General features: G+C 38.2%; 1 protein-coding gene across 6 annotated transcripts in view; it reads left to right on the forward strand.

Moving 5' to 3' along the window:
• The window catches only part of LOC143021713 (sodium/potassium/calcium exchanger Nckx30C-like), a 542,467-nt gene that overhangs the window by 489,739 nt on the left and 40,228 nt on the right, over window positions 1–12,500 (forward strand). For 5 of the 6 annotated variants that reach the window (XM_076179379.1, XM_076179382.1, XM_076179383.1 and 2 more), the window contains one exon: window positions 524–1,029. In XM_076179379.1, coding sequence (XP_076035494.1) covers window positions 524–1,029 — 506 coding nt within the window. The remainder of the gene's footprint in view (window positions 1–523; window positions 1,030–12,500) is intronic. The other variant, XM_076179385.1, reaches the window with a different exon arrangement.

Raw genomic sequence — 12,500 nt, forward strand, 5'->3', positions numbered from 1 at the left:
ACCAAGACACAATATCTTAAAAAAAAGGTTACGACAGATCTCACATACATATAATGAAATTAATTTTGTTTATTGCCTTTGCTAACTAATACGTTTGTGTAACAGAACCTGAACGTTACAACAAAAAATAATCTAATTCACGTGTTTATAGGTAGCGGTTTACTCTGTTGATTACCTAAGTTTGACGTCACTAAATATTTCCCTCAGGAAGTATAGAGGAACTTTTTATGGCTTCCCATATTTTATGTTCTATAAAGCTTACGATCTTATTCACGTTGGCTGGCCTATCACTAAGGAAAAAAAATATCAATAATAATGATAAGATAAAAACAAACCAGTAAATCTATATATAAAAAAGTAAAGAGTTAATAGATTAAAAATATTGGTGGAAAATTCATGTCGATGTTGATGACACAGGAAAAAAAAAAGACACTTGTGATTGGTTTCCTTGTGAGGGGGAACGCTTGGTGCTGCAAACCGACGAGCCTTAAGACTATGATGTTGAATTGATGTTGCATTGCAGGCAAGGTTGACGAGAAGGCTACGCAGCTCCACGCCATCGCTTCTCTCAAGGTTCTCCTGGACGCCACGAAACCACAGAACGGGCGAGTGGAGACGTACCGAAGTGGGGGCTTGACGCCCGACACGCGCCCCGACACTCAGTCGCACGTAAGTGGCCGGTCTTCCCAGGGCACGGAGGTCACCCACATCGACTCCCTGGCGTCCTCCGACGTCAACTCGCAGGGCGGGGGCGCTGGAGGAGGGTCCTCGTGCTCGGGTCCCTCCCAGCAGTATCAACCCTCTACCAACGGGGACCTACATGCGGATTCAGTAGCTAACAATGTGAGTTATGGTACCGCCTCCTCCCTTCGTACTCTCCCCACCACCAACAAGGCTCCCCTCAGCAACACCACCAATGGCACGGGGGGGTCCGCGCCCCCCCTAACGGCCATCCCCCCCTCCCTCCATGCCACGGCGCCAGAGCAAAACAGCCACGTCCCAGACGCGGCCTCAGAGCCACCCGGCGCGGTAAGCTGATTTCCGCTTCGCTTCTTGCGCAGTGTTTGACTCTTTCCTTTCTCTGTGTGTTTTGCGTTACTCCTGCATTATATAACGCAACCCTCTTTTGCCCGTTTTATATTCAAGTAACCCAGTCATGCAAGTAGCGGTCTCGTGTCTATGTTTGATTTCTGTTACCTCACCACCCTTCGTGGTTTGCGTTAACGTGCGTTGGTGTTATGTCGCCTGGCCATGTCATGTTTACGTGAAATTTGCCCGCCTCTTGTAGTTTTGCTTCATCATGATGACACCCATAACCTCCCAACCCGAAATAAGTAACAATAAAAAAATCCCCCCCTCCCTTCCCCGTGGGTCTTGAACCTGTACCTGGATCAGCTAGATTGAGGCGCACGGTTTGCTACTAGGATTTTCGAGTGAGTCTTTGCTAGATAGAGCACTTTGATTTAATATCTAAGCCGAGTGAATTTTCTGAATTAATGCATCTTGCTTTTTCGCTCGTAAACGCTACAACTTTTCCTTGTACACTTTTCTAGTCCGATAGGATCTTTATAATAGTGTGCTGCTTTCAAGTCTCTTAGCCATGTATACAGATTGTTAGATTTATCTTCTTCAATTCTTGTTCCACTTTGCGACATGCAGCCATGTCGATTCCAACAACAATTTATTGTCAAAAACTAAGAATTTTTTTTTACATATGTTTACAAAAATCTAAAAATGAAAATTATAAGTACATCCCTGGATTCACACCCTATGACAGATAACATTAATAATAATAATGCCAGTGGGAAAAAAATAAAAACAACATACGAACGCAGTAACACATTCACCCAACACATATACGTACGCGCACACATATGTATACACATGCATTTGCACACACACATGCATATGTACACACGCACATACATGCACACGCACACACACGTATACACATATACATATTAAATATATATATATATACATATATATATATATACTGTATATATAATGTATATGTATATTATGGAGAAAACATAAATGTACATATACATATATATACATGTCTTTATATATATTGACACATATGTCTCTGCGTATATGCACATGTCTATGCGTATATATACTCCTATGTCTATGCGTATATGCACACATATGTGTATGCCTATATACACACATGTCTGCGTATATACACACATGTCTATGCGTATATACATACATGTCTATGCATATACATATACGTCTCTGCGTATAAATACATGCACCTATGCGTATATACACATATGTACAGCTGTATATATACATATATGTGTATGTATACATATATGCAGTGTATATGTATATATTCACAAGTATTCAAATTGTCACGTTCCTCCATTGTCGACTGGCAAATCTCTTCCTTGTATGCATTAGGACATGATCAAAGTAGATTTCTTATCCATAAGAGTGTCCTAACAATACCTGAGTATTTCCCCCCCGAGTTTCGATGGATGTTTTGTAAACACTCTCTTGGCAACAGCCTTACTCCATCTCCTCTCAAAATATATTCAATTCCGTGGCCTCCAGAGACTTCCTCACTTTTACCTTTGTTGAATCTTCTATTTCCAGATTTTTTTCTTTCTTTCATCTCTTTTCATAGGCTAGTCACTGCGACGTCTAAGTCATATCTTTAGTATTTTAATATTTTTACTGCTTAGGGAGTTTCCTTTGGCTGATTAAAATTGCTTGGTAGTGTTAAAAAAAAGTTTTATCTGCTCATAACAAAGACGGGGCTAATATTCTACCTCGGCTCTATCATTCCAAGCACCATATTCTCGCTGTAGCGTACACTCAAGCACCTCTTCTTTAACATTTAGCTTAAGCGGGCCCTACACGATTAATATCATTACGCAGTATTCCGTATTGTACATTATTATTGACTGTTTAGGGATGTCATTGAAGAATGACAATATATTGAAGACATCAAATGTGTGCCTCTTCAGTACCATCCCTACACCGTCAATAATACGGAATATCGTGCAATAATATTAATCGTGTAGGGCCAACTTTACATTCTAGTTTCCGTTCTGCTTCAAAATCTCTTTTTTTCCAGGGCTTATATTCCTTGTAGCCCACACTCAAACTCCTCTCTCTCATTTGCTTGATATAAAAACCTCTCTCTCTCTCTCTCTCTCTCTTTCTTACTTCATAAACCAACTTCTCAGGACCTGTGGTACAAGCTAAGCCTCACAAGCTTCCCAGAAGTCAATAGACCTATTGATGCCTCTAGCTAGACTAGTTCAGCCTATAGTCATTCTAGATGAAATCGGGTTGCCATAGTAACCCAATTTGCTCGAAACTGAGTGCGCTGATGGATATTGCCCCTCCCAACATTAGATTTCCGTGGTGTAGTGTCTGACGTAGATCATAAACGTTCTATAAATTGTTCCCAGAGACCTATAAACGTTTTCATATAGCTCTCATAGTAGATCTAAGAACATGATAAACATAAAAATAAAGAAAATGCTTAGTTCATACATCGTAAATTCATGTCCAGTATCTTCTTTTAGGGTTCTGTCCACGGCACGATCTGGTCTTAAGGTTGTTGGAAAGATTTGGTCGGACAAACCAAAAATCAGTACACACACGGTCCAATCTGGTTGGATCCGGCCAGATCTGTCCGGTAGCCTCAAGATCAGATTGTACCGTGGATGGGGTCACTTAATTGTGTAACACAAGTGTCTTGGTAGTCTGTATATTTCAGGCTGGCTCTCTCTAAAATAATTCACATCCCTTTGATATAATGACGTTCCAGTGACGACCTACATAGTTTTTGTTCTGGCTAACAACACACGATTTTATTTAGCTGGAGGTCAAACTGGTAAAATAATGGGACTCCAATTGGTTGACACATATTTTTTCTATGTTCCCTTTGAGAGATTATGTTATATATATATATATATATATATATATATATATATATATATATATACACATATACCGGGTATATATAGAATCAATAATAGTGATAACAATAACAACAACGATAATGATAATAATAATAACGATAATAACAATAATAATAATAATAATAACAGTAATGATGATAACAATAATGAAAATAAAAATAATATTAACAACAATACCTATACTGGTAAGGATAATCACAAGGTTATAAAAAATAAAAATAGCCAGAATGAAATATGTAGGGAACGCCACCGGTGTACCTCCGTATTGAAGGGGTCAGGAGAACATTCAATTACAAACTCTATTGACGTAAATGCTCCTGCTGATGATGCATTCCCCTGCAGGAGCTCATCACCACCACATTAGACAAGAATTCTCTCCTGATTCAATGAAGTGCCACTGCCATTTCTTCAGTCTTCTTCTCATTGGGTGAAATTTATTGTTTTTCTAGATATCGCCCTGGCTATTCTATTTACCTCTGGCGTCACCCATTAGCAAGGGAAATCTTACTCTCCTGAAAAAAACGGGTAGGGCCACTGAACTCTTGTCAGGGCTATACGTACAAACATATATAAATGCAGATATACATGCATACGTACATATATACAAACATACATACATACATACACATACATACATCCACACACACCAAGTTTGGAAAGCCTCTTACAAGTAGGGTGGCCACATGAGAGTATACAACTATATGAAGTAATCAACCCAAACCACCCCTACCATCTCAACACCTAGATAATGAAAGGTCGTCATCTTTTCACCACATCGTGTGGATCAAATGCAATGCAACAAGACACTGGTCGTGGATCCCATTAGTAAAAGCCGGTTTACCTCTTATGGCGATACTCCTTCCTGATAAAAAAAAGATTCACAACAGCATGGATTAGATGCGGGGAACATCCCTTTAGGTCACGTCATCCATCCATCCCGTCATAGCCTCTCCAAACATTACTATCTTTAACTTTTTCTCTTCCGTGCTCCCACGTGTCTTCATAGGTGTTTTCCCTGCAATCCATTCACCTTGTCCTAAGTAATTCCTTCAAGTTTACTCAACTTCTACTTTCCCTACTTCGCTATGGATTCCTCATTCAATCTAACAATATGACAAAATTTCCTCAACACTTCCTGGTTGAACAGCTTTCTTGCCACAACAATTTGCCTTCTAGTCCACATTTCTATTTATTCTTGAAACACCTATCATACTTCATCATTTTTACGTATTTTCATCTAAGTGTTTGAGTCATATCTTCCAGAGTGATATCTATATCTTAAAATAGTTAAAAGTAAATTTGGCTCACTTTTTTCACTTTTTTTTTTTCCAAGTAGGATGCATGTTCACTAGCCCCCTCTGGCTGTATTTTTTTTTTCTTCAAATTTGTAATAGGGTGACTATGTTCTGTGTATTTTTATTTGTATCCAATACTAAATCTCTTTCGAGTGTAAAAATCTCCTTCCCTATAGTCTGACCAGAATATTTGTAATTTTTATTCTTGAGAATGTTGTCTTATTTTTCTTTTCTTAGCCAACGTCTTCTGGAAAAGTTTTTGCTCCCTTTTTCTTTGTGAAGGGTCTTCGAGTTTCAGTTCACTATTCATCTTCTCATTTTTGTATCCTGAATGTAGTATTATAATTGGAGACTCATTTTCACTCAAAAGAATGCTGATAACTTATAAATTCTACATTCCATTCCTCTTACTACCCTCCTCAAATCTTTTATTTACAGATTTAAAAATTCCACCACTTTGAAGCCATGTTATCCCAAAAAACAGAGGCGCTGGTTATTGGTGGTAAAATGATATCCTATTTTTTGTACGTCAACGTATTCATTATCTTATGTTATATTTTTCTTACATTTTGGTTCCTTTTCCGTATGGCATTGTTTTATATATATATATATATATATATATATATATATATATATATATAATTATATATATATACATTATATATATATATATATATATATATACATTATATTATATATATATATATATATATAATTATATATATTATATATATACATTATATATATATATATTTATATATAAATAAATATATATATATATAATACATTATATATGTATAATATATATATATATATATATATATATATATATATATATATATATATATTCCCTTCTATTCATCACAGCATCATCCACACACAACCGTTCTCCACTCACCCCTATATTCTGCCTTCTCCCTTCCTTCCTCAACAGACATTACCCTCTTTCCTAATGCCCATTTTACCCCATCCATCCAGCTCATCCTTGGTCACCCCTCATGTTCAATCCATCCACCTCCGCCCTCCGCACCTCGTTTTACTAATCTTTCTTCACTCTTTCTTACCATATACCAATACTCTTTAATCAACCATATACCAATACTCTTTAATCAACCCTATCTCCCAACTCCCTTTTCAACCATGCTCTCCTTCTCACCTCGTTTCTCACTCTATCCTGCCTAATAACCCCTACTTCTCAGGAATTTCATCTCAAACATTTAAACTCTTCCCCTCTTATGCTTCATGTTTCTGCCCCATACAGTGCTATCGGTACAATCACTCCTTCATACAGTCTTCTCTTAGCATCCATTCCAAAATATATATTTCTCATTACACTTTTTAATCCCCCAAGGTATTTACTTGCTTCTCTCAATCTACATTCTACCTCCACCTACACTCCTCCCTTCCTGTCACATTCGCACCCAAGTATCTAAAGGTATCCACTTCCTCCAGTCTCTTTTAATACTCACTTCCAATTTGCTGCCATATTCTCCCCTTGTACATCTAATTACCTTACTTTTACCCATATCTATCTTCAACTTCCTTTCGCACACTTTCCCAAACTCCGTCACTAACTTCCATAATCCCTCCTCTGATCCTGACATAAGCACAGTGTCGTCGGCAAACAACAATTGCCTTATCTCGTATTTTTCTCCATTTTCTTTAACCATCTCCAATCCCCGGCACATTAACCTTGCGTTTACCTCTCGCACCACCCCATCCATGTATAAATTGAACAGCCAAAACGACATAACACATCCCTGTCAAAGTCCCACCTTTACCTCAAACCACTCACTCTCTCCATTTCTAATTCAACTACAGGCTCTACTACTCTCGCAAAAGTTCTTGACTGCTCTTAACAGCCTTCCTCCTATCCCATATATCTGCAATACCTCCCACAGTGCCTTCCTGTCTACCCTGTCATAAGCCTTTTCCAAATCCATAAAGGCCTATAAAACATCTTTACCTTTCCCTAAAGCTTTTTCACATATCTGCCTTACCACAAAAATCTGATCCACGCAACCCCTATCTTAAGCCCACACTGTTCCTCACCAATTACTCCCTCTGTTCCTCTCCTAATCCTCTCAATCAAAACCCTCCTATAAGCCTTCCCAACTACACTCAAAAGCCCTGAAACTACTACACTCGCACTTATGTCGTATTGGTAATTTGTATAAAATTTGAGCACTTTCTTGTTGTTTCCCCATTTCTCTGGTTGATCCAATTTCACCAATGTCTATATTCTTGATTCTTTGTCATATGTCATAAATCATTTAAATGGTGTCTGCTCACGAGAATCAGTTTTAGGAACATATTTTCATCATCCTTTACCAGATACTAGATTTGCATATTTCTGTGTCCTCTTCAACTTCTTAACTTCTAGTTAAGCTTGCAAGTAAAGTTTCATAATTTTTCGTTCTCTTGAATTTAGGAATCATCTCTGAGCAATCAGTGGAAGGCTTTCGTTTTTTATAATAATCTTTTTTTTCCCTTCATATAAGGGAAAATCTTCTAAGCCTGGTTTTAAATGTCTGTACCTCTTCCTTTTTCTTCTCTGCTGATGGTCACTTTCCTTTTATTTTCCCTACTGACCCCATCTCTGAAATTCTCCCTTCCATCATCCTTGCCGGCCATGTTTTCTTTTCCCATTGTTGTTGTTTTTTTTATATTTCCCCCGTAGTTCCTTTTACTTATGTTGTTTCTCCTCTTTTTTCTCTCTCTTCTCGTTCCTTTTGGTTCCCCTTCATTCACCTTTCCACTACAATCTTACTTTTTTTTTTCTTTTTTTTTGGTCCTTCATCCCATCTGGTCCGACATGGCCCACATCCAGGTCGATTCTTTCTTCTTGGGACCTTTGAGACTCCCTTTATCATTAATTCCATCCTCCGTCACTCTTTCTCGAGGCCTACAATCTCTATCCATGGTAATCAAGCAGTCTGTATCTTACTATCCATGAGAGTGGATGGATAAAGAAATTCCTAACATCTTCTCATGTTCATCCTCAAGTCGCCCGTCTTCCCTGGCATCTGTATCAAGTCAACGTCTATCTTTACTTGCCGTAGTTCCCGATCTCCATATCCGCTTTCTTGGATTTTTTTTTTTTTCTAATTCAGTTTGCTTATAACCTCTAATCATTCTTCTTTTTTCATCCCTCACCCTGCTCTGCTGTTGCAACCCTTCCTGTTGCTTACTTTGACCAAAATGATATTTTTCATTTCGTCATTTTTGTTTTGTTCATTCATAACAGGGTCCCGGGTATACTTTTCTTTCCTAGCGTAGCAACACACGGAGGGACCAGAACATTATTGCATTCCGGGAGAGAGCCTGTCTACTCCATTTCCAAGCACAAATTAGGTAGTGAATTGTTAGTTTTACGCAGGCCGTCTTCCACCCCTCGCCATTCGTCATGCCGGAGTTCACTTGAAGAGGCCCATCTTTATTTTCTTTTTCTTATTACTACACTTATGTCCGATTCCAGGCTATTCTATTCATGGTCAAAGTAGACACCATATGAGGACGAAACCTTTCATCAAAAATACAATGTTTCGCTCGTAGAAGCTTTTTCAAGTGCTTAGAACCATATACTTGAAAAAGTTTCAACAAATGAAACGTTGTACTTTTAATAAATGTTTAATCCTCACATGGTGTCTACTCCGACCATTTTGTCGGCTATTGTCATTTTTAACGATTCTATTCATCTCCATGGTCCCCTTGTAATAGCGATAAATCTATCTTGATTAATCATTTCCACATCTATTTCCTCTATTCTTACTTTTGCAGATAATGTCAGACTAATTTGTTCATCTACGTGGGATCCCCTTGGCAATAAAAAAAAGTTATAATGTGCATCAGTGTTATCACAGTGTAAGACAAAACTATCTTACCATGTTTGTCCGAAGAAAGATTAAACTTGGCGGAACATTATAAGAATAGTGTTTTTACGTCCTGATTCTTATAATGTTTCGCCATGTCTAACCTATCTTCGGACAAACCTAGGAAAATGGTTTTGTCTTTCACTGTACATGGAATCCGTTCTATAAACTGTATATAATGAACAACTTATCTCCTCTACACGACCCATATTATTCTATACTATAAACATTTGGCTTAATTTGTATATACTACAGGTGTTTATATTTTCTTTGTAGATGTAGGCTGGGTATATGCTAACATCATACATCATAGCTAGAATATATTGTGGTCTAAGAGGTTTATATAAATGTATACTTTACACTATTTCCTAACAAAAGCACATGTATATATAAATCACAAAACAAAACCACTTTAATGTCCAAAGAGTTTTAAAATCAAACACTTCTTTAAAGTCCAAAACTAGTTGAAGTACTCAAAAAAAAAGAAAAAAAAGAAAAAAAAAGAACAGGAAACACCAACAAAACCATAATAAATTTACAAACCTACTGATGTCAGGTTACCACCCAGCTTTAAAACATCAACACAGAATTATCCTAGAAAGAAGCATTGCAACAACGATACAGAAATGTAGTGGAAAGACACATCATACTCCAGAAGCAGGCGTCACAGGAAAAAGAACAGAAAATAAAACTCTATACTGCCCAACATTTACAAAATCAAGACAGCAACATAAATCTTAATTTCTGAGTGGCTTATGGGTCACCTCGGTGACTGTGGTCGGACACCTTGAGGCCGCGGATCTTCTACAAGAATAAACGAGGCTACAGATTAACTGATTGAAGAAATACACTTCCCCCATCTATCTTTAAGGCGCCAGCCACTGTGGTTCATTTAAGGGAAGTTCATTTGTCACTTTGGCAAGAAGCATGTGTATAATGTATAAAAAGCATGTATGGTATAGAACAAGACTTCAGTTTACTTAAATGAAGTGTTAGGATGTCTTTTATAAAAGAAAAGAAATCTGTAAACCTTCACGCCATGTCGACAACGTGTCAATGTGCAGCAGTGTTTATCGTGGACTATCCTGTAGTACTCTATCTCTTACACTACTTAACACCTTCCTTTCTTGGAGGCATTTTTTTTTCTCTCATTTTAGCTGTCGCCAAGCTATTCTATTCATCCTCGAATCCACCCCTCCGGAAGTGAAGGTGTTAAACGTGGAAAGATCAGGAATGTCGCATCAAAAGGACGGTGTCTGTTCATGATCCCTTCACACACTGTGTTTTTCAATTGTCCCCTTCATGAGCTACGGGGTTGTCGGTAATCATAGTGTTCTCGTGCGTGCCAGTTGTTCGTTGGTGTCTTCAGTGGTAGTCCTTTGCTCAATCGTCTTTCAGCCCTTTTAGTACCGTGGCGTCGGATAACAGTATATCGATTCTGCCGTGGCACAGTCCAGACTACTTGATGCTCAGTTGACTGATGGACCCTAACTGCGACTAACGGCAATCCGCATAGGACTGGAGCATCATCCTTCAACTGACTACAAAATAGCCTCGCGATTGTCTTAGCAAAATCGATATATTACGCTACGATATCTAAAAGGTTGATGGTAGTCCTTAGGCTATAATGTCTCTCTGTGTATACGTGTGTACGTGTGCGTGTTTGTATGTGTCGTCGTGAAGAGTACTGAGTAGACTGTGTTAGTCGTGAGTTAGTTCTCTCGACCTCCGTGTCGCGACTGTCGTAGCCAGGTCAGACAGACATGCCACTCGCGCCCCCAGACCGGATCCCAGCCCCACTGCCAGGTCCACGGACTTCGGCTTCTGGGGAGAGGAGGTGACCAGATCCCATGTAGATCGCCGGATGGTAGGTTTTTTATTTCCTTTTGTTTGTTTATTTTGCTCTCACCATTTTACCATACCTAACCACTATATGTTCTACACCAAATGTGCCTATGTCATATTTACCACATTCATTCTATTTTGATATGCTTCTTTTTTATATATATTACATATCTTTGATGTAACTATTAATCACAATGTTTTCCTACGATTTTTATATAATCAGTTAACCATGACTATATGAAAACTATGGAAGCACAGATTTTTTTTTTCAACCAAACAATAGTTTCACTATATTCTTTTTGCCTAATATAAGGTCACCACCTCTTTATTTCTTTACCACTGTTCTGGCAAATTAACCCAAACTGCTTTTTATATTTGTAAAATTTTGCATCCTTCACGACAAGCACATTAATCTGTTTCATTTGCTTTTCCGTGAGTGACTGTATTTTAGTTATTTCAATCTACCACCCGCTCGTCCATTCTTTATAACAGTGTGAATGACCACTTTTAAACAGAGGTATACCTTCAGGATGTTTTTCAAGCTAACAGCAGATGATCTCATTTAGGCAAGGTGGGGGTTGGGAGTGAACTCCGACTCAAAGAACAAAACACTAACCGAGCCTCCTTCAGTTTTGGGCTCCAATTTTTGGATGAATGAAATAACACGTTGTTAGCAAGAAATTAGTCAACGAAATATACCCCTGTGATAAAGAATTCAGTAGCTCGTGTTCTGATTAAAAAATAATTCTGCCACCTCGCTGGCACTCCTAGGAAGGATGTATGTCTTGCGTGCTCGGGGATAGGGTCTGGGTGTGTCTTCTACACTTCACCAAGAACGTATGAATAAAAATGTGTTTCAATAATGTTCTAATAATAAATCATATTTGGGAGACATGCACTTATCGGAAACAACATTCATGGCAACTGAAGATACAATAATCATGATTAAAAACTGAAGACATAAGTGCCGATAACAATATATGATGCCATGTTTAACAGGTATATCATTCATGAATTAATGATTAGTAAAAATATGAATAATCCTCTTATCACTCCGTTCGATGATTAATGTGCTAGAATTCTGAATTCAAACAGAGAATTATGGCTGTTATCGAACGAGTGAAAACATGTATGTACACGTGAATAAACATGTGCATACAGATATACACACATGAATATATAAAGACACACACACATATGTAAAATTTCGACAAATGGAATAAATAACTCTGGTGCTTGGACTCAAACCATTGGCTGTTCGACTGGTTGCCACATGCCAATGACGCTACCTTTGTACTATGCAGGACGTTCAAAAAGGAATGTTCTGGAACTTGTTCTAGCCCTTCTCCGACGTCATTAGCACTGTACAGTATAAATTTAGGACTACATTCTGTGCCGTACGAGTTGACGTCAGGGGAATGGTCAGGTTAAGTTGCAAAACATTCCTTTTGAACGTACCGCATAGTACAACCCATCATTGCCTTGTGCTAACCAGTCGTACAACTAATGATTCGAATCCCAGTGGCAGAGCTAGTTAATACCTG

The sequence above is a fragment of the Oratosquilla oratoria genome, chromosome 42 (genome assembly GCF_046742065.1).
Source record: "Oratosquilla oratoria isolate Oo_2021 chromosome 42, ASM4674206v1, whole genome shotgun sequence".
In the NCBI taxonomy this organism is placed as follows: Eukaryota; Metazoa; Arthropoda; class Malacostraca; order Stomatopoda; family Squillidae; genus Oratosquilla; species Oratosquilla oratoria.